The sequence below is a fragment of the Lactuca saligna genome, chromosome 9 (genome assembly GCF_052625555.1).
Source record: "Lactuca saligna cultivar CGN05327 chromosome 9, ASM5262555v1, whole genome shotgun sequence".
Lineage (NCBI taxonomy): Eukaryota > Viridiplantae > Streptophyta > Magnoliopsida > Asterales > Asteraceae > Lactuca > Lactuca saligna.
In genome coordinates, this window is record NC_136425.1 from 195449196 (window position 1) to 195476630 (window position 27435).

The window sequence follows — 27435 nt, forward strand, 5'->3', positions numbered from 1 at the left end:
GAATGCTACGGCTACCCCCGCAGGCTTACAACACTACTACTACCATCTGACTGCTAGTGAATGCTACGGCTACCCCCGCAGGCTTACGACACTACTACTACCATCTGACTGCTAGTGATTCTTCATCCCGATTTCTCAAACCAGCCCTCAGTCTTTGAATTCTGCATCATCCTCAACATCTTTTATCCTTGATATACTTAGTGCTTCGTCGAGGAATTCTCCGGCTTGGTTCCCAACCCAACTGTCTACTAATCTGAATACAAGAAGCTATTGTTGGGAAGTTTCCAACCTCCCAACTCCTGAATCTACGCAATCTGCATGCTGCCTCAGACACTGGCTACCAATGCTAAAACATCTCCTGCTACCCGTTCTCAGGGTCTTCATTCTGACTCTCATGCGTCCGACAGGTGACCCTCAATCTTGGATTCCCAACCAACTTCTAACCATCTCGATTACATGAACTAACTGCTGGGAAAAATTCTCGAACTCCTAATTCTGAACTTCTCAATCCATCCATCACTGAGCTACTACCATTTCTTCTTAGAGGTCGCGCACTCATTCTGAGTCTACGAGACTCTTATCCAAATATACCCGGAGGGTTCTCCCCCACTTCGATCCTGCTTAACCCTTGCGGCTTCACACTCAAAAGAGATCCCGATCCTTTACTACCATTCCAAAACTTCTACTGGGGAACCCGAGCCCGCCAGGTAGGAATTTGACCACTCCATCCAACCCACTATCCACTCCGAACTAGCGAAACGATCCAGATCTCTCCCTACCATGCTACAGTTACTGCATCCTCCGAAACTTCTCCATATGAGCACATCCCCTAACTACCAACCAATTATCCGAGGTATGAAAATGGCATATGACGTAATCACAAGCAAGCCACTCCATAACACAACACTTATACCACCATTGATGCAAAAACCATAACAATATAATCATAACATAAGCTGATAAACACAAAGTTACATACCTCCATTACTCAGTGCTGCTCGAATCCCTGCTGAAATCTACCGGAGAAACTCGGCTCCGAGCCGTAGGCACCCTTTCCCGGCCTTGACAACCACTGACGGTACTTGAAGTTCCAAGGGCAGGAGCTGGCGCCTGCCCTGCTGAATACAAACTCGGACAGTGGGCCTTCTTGTGGCCCCTCAAACTGCAATGGAAATACAACAGATCAAGTCCCTGGGCGATGGTAACAACACAGTCTCTGCTAAAATGACCAATCTGGCCGCACTTGAAACACCCAGCATCGCCACCACTTCTACGCCTACACACACCCATGTGCGTCCTTCCGCACTTCCCGCGTCGACTGCGGCTCTGATAGTTCCTCGTCCTCAAATCTGAACCCTTGGGCCTCTTACTCGAACCTGTGGCAACCTGAGTCTCATCCATTTTCCTCTTCCCTTCCGGCTCCCTGCCCGACTCTCGCTCCTGTGTTACCCCAACGGTAACGTCTGCTGACTGAACAACAGATGTCTGATCCTGAAGCCTCGCTATCAATCTATCAGTGATCCTCACGACCATGTCTGGCAGACCCTCGTGAATGGCTCGCGAAACTTCCTCAACTATCCAATCATGCAATGGTTTCTCTTGGAGACAGAATGCCCCACACACCCCTGCCCCCTGATAGCAGAAACTAGAAATGGGATCTCCCTCCCTGATGGATCCCTGAACTCCATAGGATTCGGGACCTAGACGAGCCCCAATCTGTCCTGAAACTAATCCGGCCCTAAAGGCCTCAAGATGACTGTCCATGAGCTCCACAATAGCCTCTCTAACTGAACCGAAAATCATTGGAGTCTGATCGATGATGTTGCGCATAATCTCTGCGGAAATGAAATCCCTCATCTGATCATCAAGCTGCCCGGCTCTAAAGCCCGAGCCAGAACCCTCCCCTGCACCTGAACTGCCAACTGATATCTCGCGCAACGTCACCATGCTGAAAAATATAACAATCCCTGATCAATTACATACTACTGCTGAGGGATCTCTCACATACTCTACTAGTTCCCTGGTTTCGCCTCGGCCCCTCTTGAATCGAGTACGGATCCTCTGCTTTCAGTAGTATGGGCCCCTACTACCTTCCACATCTATCCGTACTTTCCTCAAGAGTTACCTCAACTCCACCAAGTCCCCTTTACTCTTCTACTGATCTCTGCTACTCTCATCCTAGGCTTGCCCTAGGGAACCTCTAACTCTACCCAAACAGTCCTCAGCTGCCGAAGGCCTCCTTGTAATGCCAATTAGTCACCACCTGAATACCATCACATGTGACGAGGCTCAGATAATCCTTCAAGTAAAGGACTCGTCCCTACAACGGTTGGACTCAAACAAGAGCTGCGCAGTAGGGCCAAATCCAGCACTCTGAGATTATTCAACCCTGATCACATGTAATGTGACGTATTCACCTAATGGCAAACTCTCATCACTCAGAGTTCTACAAAGCACGAAGCAAGCAACATTCGGATAAGGGAAACATACTCAGGCAAAACTATTCTCATAACAAGAAACTGCACTAGCATACAATGCTAAGCTCATACTATCAGGCATAACCTACCCAGGCTATCCTACTACTGTCTACTCATTACTAACATGCAATTCTCATCAAGCTGGAACACATAAAGCAGGAACATAAGGCATCATCCTAGATCCTTAGTCCTATTCCAGCATGCTGTTCTACTGAAGCTGGAACTGAAACTGAACTGAAACTGATACTGAAACTGATATCGAAAATAATAACATAACTTGTATGGGTAAATTGGGAGTACTTACTTGAGCTCGGCTGATTGCATGCACCACACCCTTTTCTCGTTTTTAAAAAAAAAAATCTTTTCTTTCTATGTTCTTTTTCCAAAACCCTTTTTCAAAAATGTTTTTCTTTTGAAAATCCCTTATCGTGCCCTTAGTTTGAGTTCAGATACACTCGAATGCATATCTGAATCCCTCAAACCAAGGCTCTGATACCAACTTGTAACGACCCAAAAATCACGACCAAAAATTTCTTTAAAAGCATTACTAGAATCATATTTATAAAAACTGTATCATAATTCATAACATAAATTCTCGAGTATTAATTCAAAACATAATATCATTATCAGAGTCGATCATTCCCAGGCTAACTGACTACGGTGTGTGCACTGCAATCTCCCCGAGCTCCTCTTTTGAAAACCGGGTACCTGAAACCAAAACTGAAAACCGTAAGCACGAAGCTTAGTGAGCTCCCCCAATCTAACACATACCATACAAAAACTTATAAAGCACATACTAGGCCTTGCCCACTGCATCGGACCAATGTCCGGACTAACTGGGGCCTTGCCCCCTGCAACGGACCGAAGTCCGGAGACTGACTGGGACCTTGTCCCCTGCATCGGACCGAAGTCCGGACTAACTGGGGCCTTGCCCCCTGCATCGGACCGAAGTCTGGAGACTGACTGGGACCTTGTCCCCTGCATCGGACCGAAGTCCGGACTAACTGGGGCCTTGCCCCCTGCATCGGACCGAAGTCCGGGCTAACTGGGTGAACACAGCATAGCATAACATATCAACTAGTATGAACACATATACTGCATACTACATCGGGCCGTAGCCCGGAACACATAACACATAACACATAAAACATAACACATAAATCCTGTCTGAGCCACGAAGGCATCAAACATGCTAACTACTGCATCGGAAACTACTGCTAACTGGACGGGCCGGCATTGTGGCCTTAGACCCGTCCCTACTGGAAGGAAACTCACCTGAGACTGCTGAACCCTACTGATAAATCTCTGGCTGCTACTCGACAATCCCCTGATCCGCTGCTCCTCCAGCTCTCCGAGCTATCAATATACATATAACACTTAGTCTGACAGTCAACTAAGTCAACTCTGGTCAAAGTCAACCTTCCAGGTCAACCCTACTCGCCGAGTCTTCCTAAAGACTCGCCGAGTTCATAAACTCAGGGTCTTTCTTATTCGCGACCCGACTCGCCGAGTCAGTCCATGACTCGCCGAGTCCTAGACAATCTTCAACCAACTCGCCGAGTCCATGCCTAACTTCATCCGACTCGACGAGTTGTTCATCCTACTCGTCGAGTTCCTCCTCATCTTCAAGCTACTCGCCGAGTCCACTCGAAGGACTCGCCGAGTCCAGTCGGTTCTATATACATGCAGAGGACCTTTGAGTCATGCATGGACTCCAAACTGTAGATCCACTCTTTTAAGGTCTATTCCTTACGTAAAGTTGCAAACTTTACGTGTAGAGAAGGAGATCTAGGCAAGATACGCCATTAACTAGGGTGTAAGGCCAAGGGACTTCAAAATCCACACAATGACTGATACTTTATGCTTCTCCAGGCCCTAAAACACTTGAATCTGAAGTAGCAACTCCAGATCCGGCTTCTAACCCAAAATAATAACATTATGGCAAAAGAGCCCCAACAACCACACATAGATCTAGGTGCAAAAAGGGTCCAGGAACTAGTTTATTACCTCCAAGTGCTCAAAATGAACTCACAATCCCAGATCTATAGCTCCTTCTTGCTCCTCCAAGTTCCTTCTTCCTTTTTCCAAGCTTTAAAGCACCTTCCAAGGCTCAACTAGGAGATATGACGTCTAGGGTTTGATATCCAGGGCTAAAGAGGTAGTAAGGAACCCTGGGAAGAAGATTAAGACATTTATATAGGCCCCAAGTCCCGAATTTAGGGTTTTCCACGCACAGACCAGACTCGTCGAGTCCCCGTGGTCGGCTCGCCGAGTCGGTCACTTACTCCCCGACCCGGATCCCGCTCGGACTCGCCGAGTCCCTCCTTAGACTCGCCGAGTCGACCCCTAAACTTAGGGTTTTCTTTCCTTTCTTGGTCTTCGAAACTTTGGGTGTTACACTATGTGTGCATATTATCTGAATACTTGTTGTCTATGCTGGATGAACGTTTTATACATGTTTTAAATAATTTAAACTGTATACGTATTTTATATATACAAATATGTTGGGTATGAGATGGGTAGATGAATGATGAGAGATAAAAGATTACATGAGTATACATTGGCAGCTATAGACTTAGTGTCTATGGGACAAACACTGGTAGCTATGGACTTAGTACCTGTCAGACGTTGGTAGCTATGGATTTAGTACCTGTTAGGAGTTGGTAGCTATGGACTTAGTACCTATTAGTTAGACACTGGTAGCTATGGATTTAGTACCTGTAGGAATTGGTAGCTATGGACTTAGTACCTGTTAAGCATTGGTAGCTATGGATTTAGTACCCGATGAGTAAGATATAGCAGCTATGGAATTAGTGCTTTACGAACGAATATCGGCAGCTATGAATTTAGTGCCAGTCCTATAACCCTGGGAGTAAGGGACTTCGGAATAAACGAATGCAGGATAGACGACTCTTAGGTTAAATCCTTAAGAGTAAAGAAGATAATGGGGATGGGTAATTGGGTTGATTGTTTGATTGAACATAATAATTATATTATTGTGGGTTGAAAACCCTATGTACTCACCAGGTTTCCCAACCTGACCCACTCAGTTTATGTATATCACAGGTGACGAAGTGAAGTGACATTATACTAAGAGATTTAAAGAGATGTAGATCACTAGTGTAAATCATTGTAAGTTCTGTTTATGCTTATGTTTCGGTATTAACGATGACATCCCAATTGTGCATGGTCCTTTTAGGTTGCCTTCACCATAGCAACTTGATAGGATGATTTATAATGAGAGAAGAAATATTATTATTATTTGATTAATATAAGTCATAAATTAATTAAGAATTAATTTGGTGACTTAAAGAGATTAATTAAATAGGAGGGCATAAATTGTCAATTGTATGATAGTTGTAATTTGGGCTATAATCCCTTAAGTATAAAGGGGGACGGTTTTGAGGACTTTGGATAGGCCTTGAAATCATCCAAGGCTTATCATTAGGGTATTGGATTGCTTAGGGCCTAAGTTATCGAATTAGGGTTTAAGGGTGAAACCCTAGGAGCCTTACAAGTATAAATAGACCCTAGGGGTCATGGAATATCGATACACTTGTCTCTACAGGAACCCTAGCCGATTTCTTCCTCCCCTATCCTCTCTCTCAAATCATCCTCTTGCTAGTTGGTGTTTGTAATCCATTAGAGGAGTGACAATTGTGACTCTAAGCTCCAAGGACGAGAAGATTCAAGCAAGCAAATTAAGGTAATCTTCTAGATCTGTTTTTCTTATGTTATTATCTAGATCTATTGTTCAAAAGTCTTGGATTTAATGCATGTTCAATTAGAGAAACCTAGATCCAAGCATTAGGATTTGTATGTGCACATAGGAATGTTCATATGGCTAAAACCCATCATGATGGATATGAGAAAATAGAAAAAAGATTATTAGTTAAAAGGGAGATGAGAATTCACAATATCAGTGGCTAATAACCATTGATTCCTTAATTCAATATATAAAACTAAAACAACATCACATATCACACTTAGATTACGTACCAAACCTATTAATGAATAAAATTGCAAAAAAAAAATCACTATATTATCATAAAATATCGACAAGTTATATTTTTTAGCAATTATATCATTATATTTACAATTTTGTTTTAATATCAACTAATGATCGGCTCTCCATTTTCTACCAATAATCACTTTCCCCAAATTTTAATAAATTTAATAAGTTTACCAAACTTTTGATTTTAACACATAGTTTCAAATTGCAAGAAAGTAACTATATTACCACAAAAGTTAATTTTGACAATAAGTCTTTTTTTCTCAATTATATCTTTACATTTAGAAGTTTATTGCAATATAAACCAATTAAATGATTTAGGAGATGTTATTATGGTTTAGAAATTCAATTTAGAAGCTCAATTTGTACAAAAAATAAATGAAGGTCGGTCCAATGGTTCAAAGTCGCTTACAAGTCAATAAAAATGGCATAGTCACCATTTCAGAAGATGTTATTGTGGTTTAGAAGCTTGATTTGTACATCATGTAAATGAAGATCCCTACAAGTTCGATTTAGTTGTTCAAACTCACTAACTTTCTCCGGAATCGACCTTGTAGGGATCTTCATTTATTTGTTGTACAAGGGGAATCCTTGACGCTACCCCAGTCATCTTTAAGATGGTCAAGGAGGGTATGATAGAGATTATGGAGGAGAGGCTCAGGGCATTCAGAGCCGAGATTGATCCAGGCCAGGTTAGGGCCCGAACTCCCTCATTCCGGGAGTTCAAGGCGTGCGGGGCACCGGAGTTTTCGGGGTCAGTGACCCCATTGTTAGTCGACGCTGGATGGCGAATATCGAGAACGCCCAGAGTACGAGTTCTTGCCTGGATGCGGAAAAGGTGGGATTTGCTTCTTGTATGTTGAGAGACAGGGCCCGAGATTAGTGGGGCATGGTTACTAGCCAGGTGGGAGCAGCTGGTGTGGCTGAGATGACATGGTCCAAGTTTGTTTGATGATTTGACTTGGAGTTTTCACCATCCATTGAGGTGTAGAGGATGGTGAGGGAGTTCCAGGAACTCCAGCAGACCACCGAGACTATGGCGGAGATCACCGCCAAGTTTCGGGAGCGAGCATTATTGATCCCACATTATGCTACCGATGATGATATGCAGAAGGAGAGATATCATTCCATCCTGAGGGATGATATATGGGAGTTTGTAAGCTTTATAGGGTGCAAAACCCTGAATGATATGGTAGAGAAGGCCCGAGAACGGGAGATAGAGTTGGACTTCCGCACCAAGCGGAAGCTGGAGCACGCGCAGGCAGTGGTGGGTCAGGCTAAGAAGCCTAAGACCTCACACACTTCCAGTAGGGGCCAGCATGGTTAGGGCCGGTGTAACATCCCGAAATTCAGGTAAAGATATTTAACCCTTCTCCTTTCCCAAGTTGTCAACTTAAGTCCCTTAGTTTAAGAGTTAGGCTAGTGAGTACTCTGGGCGTACAGAGGAGTACGTTGCGCGTACTCACGTGCTTAAATTGGATGAGCACTTGCCTAGGTGCATTGGGCGTACCCAGGGTTACGCTGGGCGTAGCGAGCTCAGGTGTAAACCCTAATTTGGGGCTTGTACACTATAAAAGGAATGTTATGGCCTTGACCTCAACCTCCATTCTAGAGAGTAATACCCTAATAGAGAGTCCTCCTTCGGTTTCTAGCTAGTGTGTTGGTGTTCTAAGCTTCTTAGTGTCATTTCAAGGTGGTGGAAGAGAATAAGAGGTCACTTTGGAGGCTAGAAGTTTATGGGAAAGAGTAGATCCGATCTTTTCAGAGGTTGGAGCTTCTTCCTGAGGTAAAAAGCTCAAAACTTGCATTGTCATTTGTGTTGTGTGCTTCTTGGACCAATTTCTAGGGTTTTTAGTCCCAAGATGGAGACTTTATGAGCAAAAGGTCTCCATTGGCCTAGATCTATCATATTTTAGGACTATAAGAGTTGTATGTTCATAAAAATGCAATATTGGATGTATATATTGAGCCATGCATGTGATCTAGACCTTTGGAGGAGGAAGGAAAGAGGTTTGAGGGTGCAGGGATCTTTACAGCCATGCAAAGGCTTAAAGGTTCTGACTTTATGGGATAAGAGGCTTTAAGAGAGTCATATCTGTAAGTTGAAGGAATGTCTTAACCGTTTAAGACCAAAATCTATGAAATGGTTGAACTAAGACTTATGATGGGCATAACTCTCAGTACATGCAGCATAAGGGGTTGAGGCCTCGATTGTGGTTCGCTGGCGTATGCCCCACGTACAGATAAGGTACGCGCCGCGTACTGCCTTCTGTTGACTTTTAGGGTTTTGGTCAACCTTTGGACTTTTGGGTCAGGGAGAGGTAAAATGGTCTTTTACCCTTCTATGGAAATTGTAGAATGGATTTAATCTAGCCTAGCTTTTATTTATTTGATAGTATTGTTATATGTTTAGGCGGGCGCTAGACCAGTGTGAACAAGTGCGAGACTATCCAAGATACCGAGGTGAGTCTTCTCACTATACTGTACCTGGAAGGGTACCTATGTGTGACCGGAGGGTCTTGTATGCTATGATATGTATGTGTTATATGTTGTTATGTGATATGTATGCGTTATGTATGTTATGTATGATATGGACCGGAAGGTCAAGATGACATGGACCGGAAGGTCAGGAGGTTACGAACCGGAAGGTCAATGTGGGTAGGACCGGAAGGTCTACCGAGATTCGGGACGGAAGTCCCCTGAGACACTCGGATTGGAAGATCCTACAGGGTTATGGCCTAGAAAGGCGTATGTGTTGTATGTGGTATTTTGGGGAACTCACTAAGCATTTATGTTTATAGTGTTGTGTTATGTGTTTCAGGTACCAGTGAGGATCGCGGGAAGGCATCGACTTGATCAGTACATACATGAGGAGTTCTATATGTTATGATCTTAGGATGTAACGTTATGGGTTGTTATGTGATACAATGACATTTTTATAACTATTATGGATGAAAGTGTGTTTTTAAAATGTGAAAATTTGTTTTGAAATTTACGTCGTTACAGCCGGTGTGCCAGGTGCGGTAAATCGCACAATGGGGCATATCGGACGGCAGGATGTGGATGTTACTCTTGTGGTCAGTAGGGCTATTTGAGTAGGGATTTCCCCAAGAAGGGCTTGATATGTTTCCACTGCAACCAGACTGGCCATAAAAAGGCCGACTGTCCGAGGTTGCAGGGAGGGGGAGGAGCAGTGGCAATGCCTACGCCCGCCACACTGAGGATCATCGATGGCCGCCCTGCTAAGGAGGATGACCCAACAGTGAAGAGCCATGCATATTAGCTGACTACCGAGGAGGCCCAGGCAGCACCAGACGTTGTGGCTGGTACGTGTCTATTATTCTTTGCTCTTATTATTTGTATGACTTATGTGTAGTTTATGCTTGTATAGGGACCTTTTTGGTCAATGGTATGTCTTCTCACGTATTATTCGATTCAAGAACTACCCAATCATTTGTATCTCTTGCACTCAGCAAGAAGTTCTGGGACGCACCGAGAACTTTGGATTCCCCGCTCGAGGTAGTGATTGCTGATGACCGCATTGTGAGTGTTGTGAAGGTGTATCAGGATTGTGTCCTAAATGTGCTTGGCGGGAGGTTTTGCATTGATCTAGTCCCGATACCACTGCGAGGGTTGAAGGTGATTGTCGGGATGGATTGGTTGGGGGCCAATAGGGTCATGATCGATTGAGAGCGCCAGTTGGTTAGGGTTTGAACCCCTAGTGGGGGAGAACTTGTTATACATGGTGAGAAGGCCTCGAAGGGGCCGACTCTATGTTCGACTGTGAGGGCTAGGAGATTTCTTCAGCAGAGATGTATGGGATTTTTCTGGCTTCTATCTCAGATACGAGGGTTGAGACCACAACGGATGTGGGCAGTGTGCCGGTAATACAGGAATTTTGGTATGTCTTTCCCGAAGAGTTACAAGGAGTGCCTCCAGAGATGCAGGTGGAGTTTTGTATTGATTTGGTATCGGGTGCACCCCGATAGCGAAGGCACCATACCGATTAGCACCACCCGAGATCCAAGAGTTATCTAGGAGCTGCTAGACCGAGGGTTCATCCGTCCGAGCAGTTCCTCATGGGGAGCACCGATACTATTCGTGAAAAAAAGGATGGATCGCACAGGATGTGCATTGATTACCGAGAGTTGAACAAACTAACAGTGAAGAACAGTTATCCGCTGGTGAGGATCGGTGATTTGTTCGATCAGCTGCAAGGTGCGTCTTGCTTTTCCAAGATTGATCTTCAGTTGGGGTACCATCAGATGAGGATTCGGAATGAGGATATACCGAAGACAGCTTTCATGACTTGATATGGGAATTATGAGTTAGTGGTGATGTCGTTTGGGCTCACCAATGCCCCAGCAGTGTTCATGGATCTCATGAACAGAGTATGTAGACCGATGCTGGATCGGTCGGTGATCATTTTTATTGATGATATCCTGGTCAATTCTAAGACTAAGGAGCAGCATGAGCAGCATCTAAGAGAGGCACTAAAGACCCTGAGGGCGGAGAGGTTATATGCCAAGTTCTCCAAGTGTGATTTTTGGCTGTGAGAGGTACAGTTTTTGGGGCACATCATCAGCCAGGAGGGCATTTTGGTTGATCCAGCCAAGGTTGAGGCAGTGATGCATTGGGAAGTACCAAAGAATGTGTCTGATATTTGTAGCTTCTTGGGTTTAGTGGGCTATTGTCGAAGATTTATCCAGGATTTCTCTAAGATTGTTGTGCCCTTGACCTGCTTGACGAAGAAGAATGTGACATTTCGGTGGGATATAGTTCAGCAGTTGGCTTTTGAGGCCTTAAGATAGAGGTTATGCGAAGCTCCGATCCTAGTACTACCCAAGGGGTTAGATAACTTAGTGGTGTACTGTGACATATCGATTTCAGGGTTAGGTGCGATGTTGATGCAAAAGGGCCACATAATAGCTTACGCCTTGAGGCAGTTGAAGCCTCATGAGGCAAATTACCCCACTCACGATGTGGAACTGGGAGCAGTGATGTTTGCCCTCAAAATTTGGAGGCACTACTTGTAAGGAGTGCGGTGCACCATCTATACTGATCACAAGAGTTTGAAGTATTTGATGGATCATCAGAACCTCAACATGTGACATAGGAGGTGGTTGGATGTGCTGAAAGATTATGATTGTGAGATCCTATACCATCCAGGGAAGGCCAACGTAGTGGCCGATGCTTTGAGCTGCAAGATGGTGGGGTCCCTGATTGGGAACATTTGTATGAGGATGAAAATGATATCTCCATTGTTGGATATGATTAAGGAGGCCCAGGTCGAGGGAGTGAAGAAAGAGAATTGGAAGATAAAGCGGATTCGGGGACAATATCCTTTGTTTGTTAAGGATAGTTGTTGCCTTTTGACACAGTGTGGCCGGGTATGGGTACCAGTGACTGGAGGAGTGAGATAGAGGATATTAGAGGAGGCACATAAGTCCAAGTTCTCTATACATCCAGGGGCTACGAAAATGTATAGAGACTTGAGACTGAGTTATTTGTGGCCTTTCATGAAGTGGGAGATCTCCTGGTTTGTGGAGAGGTGCTTGACCTGCAGGAAGGTCAAGGCTGAGTATCATCGGCCTAATGGCAAGGTACAGCCGCCACCCATTCCCATGTGGAAATGGGAAGAAATCACTATGGACTTCATCACGAAGTTACCGAGGACGGCGAGGGGCGTGGACGCCATATGGGTGATCATGGAAGACCAACGAAGAGTGCCCACTTCATTCCGATTTCTGAGAGTATATCCACTGAGAAGTTGGCGTATATTTATGTGCGAGAGGTGGTGGCTAGACACGGGGTGCCAGTGTCGGTAGTCTCTAACATGGATGTTCGGTTTACATCTAGGTTCTAGAAGAAGTTCCACAAGGAACTAGGCACTCAACTACATTTTAGCATGGCGTACCACCCCCAGATCGATCGCTGGAGTGAGAGGATGATCCAGACACTGGAGGACATGCTGCGAGCATGTGTGTTGGATTCTGGAGGGAGCTGGGATATGTACCTCCCATTGGCAGAGTTTTCATATAATAACAATTATCATGCCAGTATCGAATGAGCTCCATTCGAGATGTTATATGGGCAGAGGTGCAGGATTCCGGTTTGTTGGGATGAGGTTGGGCACGGGTCATGGGGAACATTGAGGTATTGCTCAAAACTACCGAGTTGATTCATCAAGCGCGCGACCGGCTGCGGGTCACGCAGAGCCATCAGAAAAGTTATGCTGACCGGCAGGAGATCAAATCTTGAGTTCCAGGTAGGGGACTTTGTGTTGTTGAAAGTGTTGCCCTAGAAGGGGATTATCAGGTTTTGGAAGAGGGGAAAGCTAAGGCATCAATACATAGGTTCGTTCAGGATTATGGCCCAGGTGGACAAGGTAGCATATCGCTTGGATCTGCCGAATGAGGTTAGCCAGATTCACAACACCTTCCATGTTTCACAGCTTCAGAAGTGTGTCATTGAGGAGTCCGCAGTCGTTTCCCTGGATGACATTCAGGTAGACGAGAGCCTGAATTACTTGGAGAGCCCCGTTGCGATTTTGGATAGGAAGACCAAAGGTCTTCAAAGAAAGGAAGTGAAGCTTGTAAAGGTGCAATAGCAGCACCGAAGGGGCTCTGAATGGACATGGGAGTTGGAGGATGAGATGCGGGAGCATTATCCCGATCTATTCACAACTACGGACTTCGAGGACAAAGTCTAGTTCAAGTGGGGAAGATTTGTAACACTCCAAATCATGTATTACCTTGAAGCCCTTGAGAATTATAAATATAGTGTAATAATTCCCTTAAGTACACTGATCGTACTCATGAGTACGCTTAGCGTACTTTGCAAGAATGGTCGCGGAGGGACAGCATGTACACTGGGCGTACGTAACGGATGTCCAAACCCTAATTTCCGAACTTGAGGCCAATTTATACGTCCTTAAGCCTATTAGACCTAACCCTAGAAAAGTTATGCTGACCGGCAGGAGATCAAATCTTGAGTTCCAGGTGGGGGACTTTGTGTTGCTAAAAGTGTTGCCCTAGAAGGGGATTATCAGGTTTTGGAAGAGGGGAAAGCTAAGGCCTCAATATATAGGTTCGTTCAGGATTATGGCCCAGGTGGACAAGGTGGCATATCGCTTGGATCTGTCGAATGAGGTTAGCCAGATTCACAACACCTTCCATGTTTCACAGCTTCAGAAGTGTGTCACTGAGGAGTCCGCAGTCGTTTCCCTGGATGACATTCAGGTAGACGAGAGCCTGAATTACTTGGAGAGCCCTGTTGCGATTTTGGATAGGAAGACCAAAGTTCTTCAAAGAAAGGAAGTGAAGCTTGTAAAGGTGCAATAGCAGCACCAAAGGGGCTCTGAATGGACATGGGAGTCGAAGGATGAGATGCGGGAGCATTATCCCGATCTATTCACAACTACGGACTTCGAGGACAAAGTCTAGTTCAAGTGGGGAAGAGTTGTAACACTCCAAATCATGTATTACCTTGAAGCCCTTGAGAATTTTAAATATAGTGTAATAAGTCCCTTAAGTACACTGATCGTACTCATGAGTACGCTTAGCGTACTTTGCAAGAATGGTCGCGGAGGGACAGCATGTACACTGGGCGTACGTAACGGATGTCCAAACCCTAATTTCCGGACTTGAGGCCAATTTATACGTCCTTAAGCCTATTAGACCTAACCCTAGACAGCCTCCGTAGCCATTTTTTCATCCTTCTACTCCCGAGAGAGCTTTTGAGATCATTTTTGAGCTTGGAGAGGGTATTTGTGGCCATTTTTAGTGCCATTCAAGAAGAAGGAGTTGCTAAGCAAGCTTAGAGTGGCCTTGGACTTCAGGAATCTGTATCTAGTTTACCTTGAGGAGCTTCTAGAGGTATAAAGCTTAGATCTTGCCTTCTTATTCTTCAGATCTAGTTAGGGTTTTCTTTATGGTCCTTTTTGTTGGTTTTGGACTTCTCTTGAGAGTTTGATCAACTTCAGAGCTTAGTGAGGACAGATTTGAAGCCCTTTGATCTATTCATAGCATAAAAATGAAGTCTTGATGGGTATTTTGACCTTATGCATGGATTAAGACCCTTAGAAAGGTCTTAATGTGTTGTTGGGAGTATAGGGGACATGCAAGGGCATAAAGTTTCAAACTTTATGCCTTAATGCATCTTAATGAGGTCAGATCTACGGTTGATCGTTAGAACACAAATTATTAAGCACTTAATAGAAAAGGTGCTTAATCTATTTGTACGCTGGGCGTAACCTGGAGTACGCAATGCGTACAGCTCAAGGACCAAGTACGCTATGCGTACTAGGATGGTACGTAAGGCATACGCACAGTATATGGACTTGGATTCGTTTTTGGCCTTTGAGTTGTTGGGCCTTAATTAGTCATTGGGCCTCTGGTCGTATTTTGGCGTTGGTGGGCCAGTTTAGCTGTTTTGGGCCATGGATGTATGATTGGGCTTTATTGGTCCATGAGGCCCATTAATGATTTTTCACATGGACTTTGGACCCATTAACAAAGGAAGACTATTTGGGCCTGCTTGAAAGGACTTGATGTTTGGGCTTTTCCATTTGATTATGTGAAGTCCTAACCTTGGGTAATGGTATCATTGCTCAGCACAGGTGGTTACGAACCGCTAGGAGAGCAACTTTCGGATTCTTCGGACAAAGGTGAGTCTTCTCACCATGACAATGGGTCTAAGGCACCAAGGTCGGCCCATTTTATGTTATGTGGTACACTAGTGTTTATAGAGATATGTGGTATGATAGTTAGTTTTGTGCTAAGTGGTATGCTAGTGATTGTATGTTATTGCATGGAAGACCCCGGGGGGGAGCCCGTGGCAGTTGGATATAAGACCATGTGGGTTAGCCCATGACATTCCTAGGAAAATACCATGTGGGGTAGCCCATGGCACGATGGTATAAGACCCTGGGGGGAGCCCACAACATCCTTACAGGTTTATGTATGTGTTATGTAGTATGTTAGACACTTTTGTGATACGATATCCTAAGTTGATTGTGTATGTTATTGCATGGAAGACCCATGGGAGAACCTATGGCAATTGGATATAAGATCATATGGGGTAGCCCATGGCATTCATAGGTAAAGACCATGTGGGGTAGTCCACGGCACGATGGTATAAGACCCTGGGGGGAGCCCACGACATCCTTACAGGTTTATGTATGCATGGATTACGTGGTATATGTAGCTTTCATAGCTAATATGATATGTATTACGTGGATTGTGTGTGGGATATGCCATGGAGAACTCACTTAGCATTAGCTTACATGTAGTGGACTTGTTTCAGGTACATCGGATCCCAAGGTCAAGGGTAAGGCTTGATGGCGCGGCGTGCACTCTCTCACAAGCGTTTTATGGGACACTATGATATTTTAAATAAAAGTTGTAATTGATATGAGTTTGAAAACAATTATATATGGGAATTTGTAATTTATGGAACTGTGTTTGGATAATCAAAAATGAAAATTTTCCTTTTGAAAAATAGGGTCGTTACATTCCGCCACGCTACGCCTCAAGCCTTTTAGAACCTTGGGCTTATTATATGATGGAGCTGAGAAGAAATTGAGATAAAGTGCAAAATAGCCATTTTTTGACAATACTATCAACCTTACACCATTCTTTGTTAATCAGTTTATTGGGGGTACCCTCGAGGTGATCATAGACTCCATATCTGATGCAGTAGTTCTTGAAAAGCTCACACCATGAATCATAATTCATGTGTTCCAAATCTAGGATTAGAGGAACATAGGATTTGATGTTTGTGCATTCGTATATTTTTTCTTTAGGAGAAGACATGATTAAAAAGATGAGAAAAAGGGGTATCAGTTATAGAAGGTGAAAACGACAGGAGAGGGAAGGAAACAACTTGCTAAAGTTTTTGGCCTGATACCATGTTATTGAGAATCATTTCCCATGGTCGATAGATTTTCATTATGCTGATAAATATACAACGTACAAAGGGCTAGCTATAATTAGGCAATACTACAATGGGCCATACACAATAGAAACAATACAATACAATAAAACACATACCATACGTCTAACAAAAAACTTCGTTTGGCAGTTGAAGCTTCTAACATTTAGCTAAAACAAAAGGTTTGAAATCCAAAAGTCACTTCAAGTAAAAGTTACAGCTTTTCAGCTAATTTTGTTGAAATCATTAAGCGAAATCAATTATCCATCCTTTGATATCTTTGATACCCAAAAATAATTTCCAAATATCATTGAGTAGATTGAAAATTTTTATTACCTAGTTGAGATATTTTTAAACATACAACATACATAAAAAAAGGGGTATCATTTTGAAATAATTTCTAAAACTGACAAAATTTTAAATAATAATAATAATAATAATAATAATAATAATAATAATAATAATAATAAATCATACTTCTTCTGTCCCAAAATTATTGTCCACAGATAAAAAAAAAAAAAAAAAAAAAAAAAAAAAAAAAAAAAAAAAACACATATTAATAAAACATTAATTATCACAAACTTTATTAAATAAGATGATATGGACTATTGATATCAGTGGTGGACGCAGAACATTTTCGTAGGGGTGACACTAAAAAAATTTCCAAATAAATCTATATTAGTAGTGTCACTCGTGTTTTAAGCCGGTGCACCCAATAGAAAAAACATTAAAAAACCATTAAAAAAATTTACACTACGTGCCGGCATCGAAGCAGTGGCTCTGGACCCCTGGGGCACCACTAAGGTCCGCTACTAATTAATATGATACAGATAGAGTAATAAAATAATTTTCCTTCGGGTGAGGGATATATCTCTTTATAATATGATTTCACTTAACGCATTTTCCTGTTCAAAAATAGTTATTCTGTTAAAGAACGTACAATTAGAAAAGGCAATTGTCATAAATAAAAAAAACTTTTATGTTTGTAAGTTTTTATCTATTTTATCAAAAGTTGTGTTTTAGTTTTATTAATACTTCAAATTTGCAAATTTTTTTCTATTGTATCATTTTTGCAAATTACTCTGAAAAAACTGAAAATTTCTATCAAACTCAAGGTTTTAATGAATCAGAAAACCAAACTTAAAGGTTTTAATAAATGAAAAAACCAAACTTAAGGGGTTTTATGAACCAACAAAATGATAAAACTAAATATTTTTATCAAATATTAAAACTTTAATTAACATCTAGTTTTAATAAAATATGCAAAAGAATTAAATCAACAAAAAAAACTTGCAAACTTAATAATTTTTATGTCATCATCCCTTTAGAAAAACAAAACTTGAACTCCCATGGTTTTACAATATATACAGGGACTAATCATAAATAAATGATATATCAAAGGACTTAATTGAATAAAATAATTTTTTCAGCATCATGTCGATTAATAACAGAATTTCCCGCCTCTCTTATTTTTAACCTGAAACCCGTCATACAATACCTGTAAATCACTTCACACGACACAAAAACTTCATTTTCATTCTTCCTGTTCATCTTCTTACTTCACAAATCTTTGGAAGGAAGCAGGATAATGGATCCAAATCCAGAAATAGAGAAATATGCGAGAGCCAAAATTGAAGAACAACATCCAGATCTGCCCTTACATCTGTCGTTGCTTAAACCTGATGGTGGTTGCATTAATCCTCACTGCTATATGAAAATTTTCGGTAAAGAATTGAATATAATCACCATCTCTTTTGCTTGTTTGATTACAACCTCGATGTTCAAGAACTCGATGGATCTTTGTTTTTTCTTTATCTAATTTACGGTGAGGTTTCCATTTCGATTGAATTTCAAGAGATTTATGTTGTGTTGGGGTTCTTGACCTAAGTATTTGTGTGTAGTAATCCGATTTATATGATCTGTGGTTGATTTACTGACAAAGAAAGTTGCAATCAACGCTGTACATATATAATCATGATCTAAATTTCAAATCCAAGCTACTGTTGATGAACGTCTTTGAGTTGGTGACGTTACTTCAACGAATTATCTGTTTTTTCGCAGAAATTTCAGTTCTATAATCTGTTTCTTGAAAATAATCTTTTTGCGTATATTCATTTCAATTATTTGTTTCACTAACATGATCTGTTAATATATTTTCTCACGATTATCAGAAGAAGAAGGGAAAGCTCAGAAACTAACTGAGGCACTTGCTTCAGGGGAGACACTTGTTAGGAAATTACACAGGATTCGTAATAAAGAAGTATGTGAAATCGCGCACATTCCCTCTGTAATTATATACAAATGTGAAACCCAAGTTTCATTGGTCTCCTGCTAATTAATAATCTAATTTACCCCTTCTCTTTTTCATTCACAGCTTGTCAAATTCATTGACAAAGATTTTAATGGGATAAAAGACATTCACGTAATCTCAAAAGCCACAATTGGGGTAGTAGCTGATGCTGAATCCAATCTTCTCAATCATTCATTTCTTGACATGGTGGGTACAGCTGGCGAAGTCAAACATGCTGAAGAACTTATCCTAGACAACATTCTGAAGGTCATACATATATATATATATATATATATATATATATATATATATATATATATATATATATATATATATATATATATATATATATATATATATATATATATATATATATATATATATATATATATATATATAGTAGCATTATACAACATAGACACCAACATTTTCTGTTAATTTCATACTTACACTTGCCAATTTTGTGTGAATTCATAAACTGTAGTCATATAGTTGCATTTGCTATCCAATAATTCTAATGCCACCAGGCATTTGTTGGGACAAAATCAACATCCCTCTCCACAAGGTGATAACTACATACAAACTTAGCTTCACAGAAAAGGGTATTTTGGTCTTTACATTTCTGTATCTGTTTATATAGGTTTGTCGTGTCCTCGGCACATATGGAAGTAATCTCTTGAGAATTGAAGTGGAGACTAAAACATGGATAAAGGTTTGTTATTTCATTTACACATCTTGATCATGTGTATACATTATATATATAAATAAATTATAAATATATATTTATGTTATAAATTATATTTAAAAGTTTGAATGTTCAGATTGAACAAGGACCCTCTCCTGGTGTTTGGGAATGGGAGAGAGTAGTGAATGTATTTGGTCCTAAGGAAAATGTTAACAAGGCCAAGTCTGTAATTCAGTCAGTAATATCCGATCAGGTGATGTAATACAGTAATTAAATATTAATACTATATATTTTTTTTTGTTCAAAGACTGTATATCATTGAATTTGGGTTAATGGGGTTTTTGTTGTTGCATGCATGCAGCCTGGGGAACTATCTGCTACTGAAGCACTAAATGAATTCTTGAAGCAGTTTAAAGAACCTAGTTGTAGCGAATTAATTGATACTATTGAGGAATCAAACAAAAAGAAGAAGCAGAAGGTTGGTGAACATAATTGGGGTCAAACTTTTCTAAGAGTTAAGAAATCTGATAGAGAGGGGTCTAAAGAAACAGAAGGTAAATCAGAGTTTAAAGTACCTACGTGGAGTCAAACTTTTGGACATGGAACTTCCAATTCTCCTGGGGGAAGTAAACAAACAAAAGAAGGTAATGAATATGATAATGATGATGAATCCGGTGAAGTGGAGAAAGAGAAGCAGCAACCGCTGCAGGCTGAGGAAGGTGGTTCTGGTTCTGGTTCTGGTTCAACAGAAAAAGAAAAGAAGAAGATGGATGTTGTGGTGGATAAAGGGAAGCAGCACATGAAATCCGAAGATGAATGATGTCAAGAATCAGAAGATGAATGTGTCCCATGTATGGAAGTGGAAACAAATTGTTGTTGTGTAATCATGCATGAATGAATGAATGAATGATTCGAGTATTATTGATACAAAATAGTTATGAAATATCGTTTTTGGTGAAATTTACACCACCCCATTTAACAAGGGATGGGAAAATATTAGTAACTCTTTTTTGTGTTGATGAAATGACTATCCACTCCTCGAGGTACATGTATCATAAGAAGGAATCTTTATCAATTAAAGATGATGGAATTGACAATTTTTGTAATAATAACGGATATACACAATAATAGGGAATGTACACACAGAATATATATTGGTGGCAATTATATATATCATGGAATATACACAGGAAATATAGTTGTATGCTATCCCTCTTTTGAGGCTTTGATGTGTGCTTAGAGTTCAAGGTTACCCAAGATCTTTTATATTAGTTATACAACTCGTTTTACTGATTATGATTATGATATGGTTTAGCCGTTTAGGTAAATAATGTTTATAAGACCACTACTTAGCAATTAGTCGTAGATGCATGTTATTATGAAGTAAATTACATGAATGGTCCATGTGGTTTGGGTTAGTTTGCATACTTGGTCCCTAACATTTTTTTAACTAAGATGGTCCCTCAAACATTATTCTTTTTCGTATTTAGTCCCTAATATATAGGAACCCAAACTTCTATTTCTTCCTTCTCTCACTGCAACACCATTGCCGCCCACAAGGTCGATTCACAAGTGAAGCAACTGGATCAGTTGCCGCCCGCCAAGCTTCATTTGCGGGTGAAGAAGACAGTTTGGGTTCATATATGTCACTAGTTTATGCATCGTTTGGTCCCCAATTCCATTGATTTTGCCTTTTTTTCAGATTCTCATTAATTTTGGAATTTCCCTTTCTGATGATTGAGAATATGAGTTTGGTGGGTAGTAATGGCTGTTGATTTTGAATTGCGGATGAATTTTGTGGTTAGGATTTGACCGCGGTAGGTGAGGTTCGTAGGTTTTTTTTTATGATTAAAATGTTGGAGATGGTTTTTGGCTTGCTAAAGATAAACAAGTGTATTTAGGTTTGATTTCCAATAGTTAGGAATTTTGATTTGTTGGTTCCACCGAACAAATCGTCTCTATTTCCTTACCTCTACGTAATGGTGAATTTAGAGTGAACAAAAGGAATTTTTGCCGACGAGATATGTTGTGAACCTTGTTAGAATCAACGACGATTGGTTTTTCGATAGGAATTCAGTGGCGAGTTTATGTTTGGTGAAGGTGGGTTCTTTGACCCAAAGACAAAAGTAATTAAACAGGGTAGGGTCGAATTTGTCAATGTAATTAAAGGCTTGGAATTTAAAAATGAATTTAAATAAAGTAATCAAACAAATACTTTATTTAAATTTACTTCCAAATTCCAAGCCTTTGATTCATAATTCACAAAATTTGTTAGTGATTTTAGCAATTGGTTCTTTGGACTTGTTTAGTTACATTCACTTCCAAGTTTTAGAATTGCATTATTTAGTTGTTGATTTGTTAATTGCCATTTGTTTCATAAATTAAAATAAAAAATGTATTTATTCAAGTTTTTTTTCTAAATGAATGATAAATAAAAGTACTAAGATAATGATTAACATAAATATATAAGAGTTGGTTTAAGTTCATTACCTTTTGATCCGACATAAAGACTAAGTAAGAAATTTTATCATGTAAATTAGAGAGATTTAAATTAAAAGAGCATATTATCAAAAGTAGTATTTTTCATTTTTGTTTTTTCTACATTTTCTATCATGTTAATATAACTTGATCCGGACCCACTAGTAGTACTTTTTTATTTTTACTTTTTTCTATTTTCTATCGATTTTACCTATGAACCATGTGGTTTTTAGTTCTAGACTCACCACTAGATAGGATGTCTTTCTCAACATATTGGTAATGACATAGAAGGATGCGAACATGATGGCCAAGATGTTAGGATTTACGTTAGTTGATGGTGGAATTGATGTTTTTATGTTTGGGGGTTTGTTGGTTTGGAACGAAAAAGTCATTAGGTGCCTTGATGAAGATTTGAGCGTTTCTTCATGAATTCACCTCTTTATGGAAGTCACAAAAGAGACAATTTCAATAAAAAGGACGAAGAAGTTATAAACATCGATGGAGAACATGACTATCATCCGTGACTCTTTTAAGGAGATGACCGCTAGAGAAGTTGACGGCGGGAGGAATAGAAGGGATAAGTTGTCGTTTGTGGGTTGGTGAGTTCGTTTCATATAATCAAAATAATAAACAATAAGAAAGAAATAAAAAATATATATATATGTAAAAGAAATAAATAAGGGTAAAATGATTTTTTTTCATGTATACTATGGACAACATACATAATAGAATAAAGTTTTAAGGATCATCTAAGTTTTAAAATAAAAAAGTGAAAAACCAAATAGTAAACTACTTCGTATCATATCAAATAGGACAACTTTTTTGGATGATTTGGTGTTTGTGCTAAAATTATTGTAAATTTGTAATAATGTTATGGACTTAGTTTTTCCATATTTTGGACTTGATTATGTTACAATATTAGTTTTTTCGGTTCATTGTTTAACTTTTATAGCTTTTTCCAAAAATATGTTAATTTTTGGTTTTCCAGATTTTGGTTTAGGGAAAAACTTATCTGATAAGATCCCCAACAGAAAACAGTGCATGTTCAGTGAAGCATTTTAGTTCCGGATGCAGGACGGGGATACCCTACCCCCCCCCCCCCCCCCCCCCCCTCCCCAATTGTCATTAGTAATTAGGAGCTTAGGAGCCGCAATTCATATTGTTTCACTAATGTTTTTGCATTTAATGTATTTTCCATCGAGAATTGTATGTGAGACTGTTCATTAGAAGTTAACATGAATTCAAAGAGAAGTCAACAAAGATTATCAAACGTACCAATTAAACAAATACTTTCACATATGGTGTGGTCATCTTCAACCTACCCACATCAAAAAAAAAAAAAAAAAAAAACACTTTTTTTCTCTTTACTTCGTATATTTCTTTTTTAACATAGAGTTGACCCTATTTGAACGCAATTTGCCTCTAATCATATTCAACTACAAAAACCGAACTTGAACTCCCCATCTTAATTTATACAACACATACAGTACAGGGACTAATCGTAAATAAATTATATTTAAAAGGACTTAAATCTATTAATTATCTTTTCAGTGACATGCCAAATAATAACAGAATTTCCCGCCACTCTTCTTTTTTTTTCTTGAAACGCTGTGTTCAAAAAAACATATCACTTCACGCAACGCAACAAATTTCATCTGCATTCTTCCTTTTCTACTTCTCAACTCTCAAACGAAGCAAGAAAATGGATCCAAATCCAGAAAAAGAAAATTTTGCGAAGGCCAAAATTGAAGATCCAAATCAAAATCCAGGTTTACTTCAATCGCTGTTGAACACAGATGGTGTTCCCATGGATGATCGCTGCTATATGAAAATTTTCGGTAAAGAGATGAATTCTAACCTCCATGTCCAAGAAGTTGATCGATATTTGTTTTTTTCATATCTATATGAAGACTTTCGTTTAATTTTCAAGAGAATTCTCTATTGTATTGTTTTTGTTGACACTAATCTGTATCTGTAGGAGATTCTTGTTATTTTTTGTATCAGTAATCTGATTTATACGATCTATGTAGTTGATATCCTCACCAAGAATGTTGTAATCAATGATGTTTTCCAAGAAATTTCTGTTCTATAATCTATTTCTTGAAAATAATCCCTATGCGTAGATTCATTTCATTTATTTGTTTGATTAACATACATTCTTTATCAATTATTTTCTCATGGTTATCAGAAGAATATGGGAAAGCTCAGCAACTAGCTGAGGCAATTGCTTCAGGTGAAAAACTTGATAGGAAAGTATATCGGATTCGTAATAAAGAAGTACGTACATTCCATCTGTTACAAATATGGAACTCATTACTCATGTTTTCATTCTCATTCTAAAAATCCTATTTACAGCTTGTCAAATTCATTGACAAAGATTTCGAAGGGATGAAGGACATTCACATAATCTCAGAAGCCTCAATTGGAGTATCAGCTGATGCTGAATCCAATCTTCTGAATCATTCATTTCTGGACTTGGTGGGTACTGTTGATGAAGTTAAACTTGCTGAAGAACTCATCCTAGAGAATGTTGTAAAGGTAACTAACTCCCTTGTTTTTTCAAAAAAATAAATAAATAACCTTTCATCTTTCTTACTAATGTTTCCATTATCTATAGACATATAGTAGCGTGTGTTATCCAGTAATTCTGATGCCACAAACCATTTATATGGACCACATCAAAATCCACCTCCACAAGGTGAGAAATATATACTTAACTGGACATAAAACAGGAAGGGCATTTTGGTCATTACGTGTTGTTTTCTCTGAATCTGTTTATATAGGTTTGTCGGCTCCTTGGAACCTACAGGAGTAATCTCTTGAGAATTGAGATGGAGTCGGGTGCATGGATAAAGGTTTGTTATTTCATTTAAATATCTTGAACCATAATTAAATACATTGCTATTACTAAAACTGTCGATTTTCAGATTGAACAAGGTTCTTTTCCTGGTGTTTGGGAATGGGAGAGAGTAGTGAATATATTTGGTCCACGTGAAAACGTTAACAAGGCTAAGTTGTTGATTCAGTCAGTAATATCTGAACAGGTGATGTAGTTATTATTTTTTTTTTCTTTTAACTTGTTATTCAAAGACTGCATATAATTTAATTGGGCTTGATGGGATTTAATTTGTTGTTGCATGCAGCCTGAAGAACTATCTGCTACTGAAGCACTAACTGAATTCCTGTATCAGTTTAAAGAACCTAGTTGTAGTGAACTAACTGATCATAAGAAGTCTGCTATTAACGATGACTCAAACCAAAAGAAGAAGCAGAAGGTTGGTGAACCTATTTGGGGTCAAACTTTTCTAAGAATTAAGAATTCTGGTGGTGGGAAATCAGAGGGATCTAGTTCTAATCAAACAGAAGGTGAATCAGAAGAAAATAAAAAGCAACATGAGTTTAAAGAACCTACTTGGAGTCAAACTTTTGGACCAGCTGTAATTTCTTCTCCTGGGGAATCATCAGGGGGAAGTAAACAAACAGAAGAATCCGGTGAATTGGATATAGGGAAGCAGCAGGTGCTGCAGGCTGAGGAAGGTGGTTCCAGTCTAACAGATGAAGAAAAGCAGCAGCATTTGCAGCATAAGAAATCTGAAGATGCTGGTCCTTTGTCAGCAGCATGATGGATCGGGTGTGTCACATGCATGCAAATGGTAGGGAAGGGGAACAAATTCTTGTTACATAATCATGAAAGAATGATACACAAATGTTTGAAGTACAAAATGGTTAGGAAATCTTGTTTTTGGTCAAATTTACACCACCCCATTTTACAAGGGATGAGAATCTTCGAAATTTTTGTTGTGTTGATGAAATGTCTATCCCTCTCTCAGGCACATATGTATATCGGATTTCGAAACCGTTTAATTGTATTAAGAAAACGGAAACAAAGGAAGGAATATATTTTGGTTGAATTTATTTGTTGTTACTTGTTGATGAAATGCCTATTGGCATATGTTGTCATTATTGGTGTTGCCGTTATTTCTAATTTTTATTTTTAATAAAAATTTATTATGTTAAATGTGATTTGAGAATTAAAGACCATCAGCTAGTTGGCAAAGCATTAGATAGCTGAACAATCAGATGATCTATAACTAATTCATAGCTAGTTGGTTGGGTAACTAGTTTGGCTGACGATCAGCTAACAGAATCGAGCCCCAATTCGGTTGTGTAGCTAGGGTTTATGTGTATTCTTTGCCTATATATAAGGGATAATAGCTAGGGTTTAAAGTGGTCGCCGTATATGATTGTGATAACGTTTTCAACTATGTGAATAATAATACTCCCTCCTGCCATGGACATAGATCATATTGACCGAACCACATAAATATTATGTTTTGTGTGTGTGATTTATTATTCTTGATAAGTGATATCATAGCTAAGATTTGTTTTGTTGATTATGTTGGATATGGGTACATACTAGTTTAGTATGTCTTGGGTTTAAACTTATGCATACTTCATTGACAATCGAACATTCCATTGGTGCAAAAAATTGTTCCATTACTCCATCATAAACATTCAATCAAAATTTACAAATAGCCATTTGATTGAGCAAAATAACCACACCACAACACAATCTTAAACTTGATAAAATAATATGAATTTCCCTTGCCTTCTCATTCATTTTATATCTGTATATATACAAGTACAATCGAATCCTTGTAATGAAGGAAAGAATGACTTCTAAAGATAAATACAAATAATATCTATACAATATCAACTAATAGCCTCCCTTAGTTGGAGCAGGAGGAGGACGGATGCTTAAACTGGATCTAAAATCCACGAACAGTTGGTGAGGCAACCCTTTAGTGAAAATATCGGCGAACTATAGGCGGATGGAACATGAAGAACTCGAACATGACTGAGAGCCACCTTGTCTTTAACAAAATGAATGTTCATCTCGATATGTTTGGTACATTGATGTTGAACATGGTTGCCCAAAAGATAGACCGCTGAAATATTTGTTACAATACATCAATGTAGCGGTCTTAAGAAGAGTATGTATCTCAAGAAGAAAATTACGCAACCAACAAGCCTCAATAATAACATTTGCCACACATCGATACTCCACTTCAGTTTTGGAGCGAGAAAGAGTTGGTGGGTGCTTAGTAGACCAAGAGATCAAATTGTCTCCTAAAAAGACACAATATCCTGAAGTGGATTGACATGTTTCTGGATAGCTAACCCAATCGACATCTGTATAGACAATGAGTTGAGAAGGTGTTAATCTGTTGAAGTGTAAACCAAGATTTGGAGTGCCTTTCAAATATCATACGATCCCTTTTAAAGCATTCAAATGTGGTTCTCGGGGTGCATGCATGAACAAACAAATTTGTTGAACAACATAGGCGATATCGGTCCGAATGAAAGTTAAGTAATGAAGGGCACTAGCCAACTATCAATAGGCTGATGCATCTTGAATGGGATCATCGTCGGTTAAGCTGGGTTTTGAATTGGTATTAGCGGGTGTAGCAATGGGTTTGAAATTCTCCATTTTAGCCCTTTTGAAGATTTCAGTAGTATTTTTCTATTGAGATAGGAACACACCACCCGATGAGTAACT

The 27435-nt window shown here is 39.6% G+C and overlaps 1 protein-coding gene across 1 annotated transcript; it reads left to right on the plus strand.

The window, feature by feature from the left end:
- Positions 1-17948: 17948 nt before the first annotated feature.
- Positions 17949-20302, plus strand: LOC145018383 (uncharacterized). Its single transcript, XM_078976278.1, has 7 exons — positions 17949-18146; positions 18594-18682; positions 18797-18979; positions 19197-19277; positions 19353-19424; positions 19534-19650; positions 19759-20302. Exons 1-7 carry the CDS (start codon positions 18011-18013, stop codon positions 20215-20217), a joined length of 1137 nt encoding a protein of 378 aa, XP_078832404.1. The 5' UTR covers positions 17949-18010; the 3' UTR covers positions 20218-20302.
- Positions 20303-27435: the final 7133 nt, after the last annotated feature.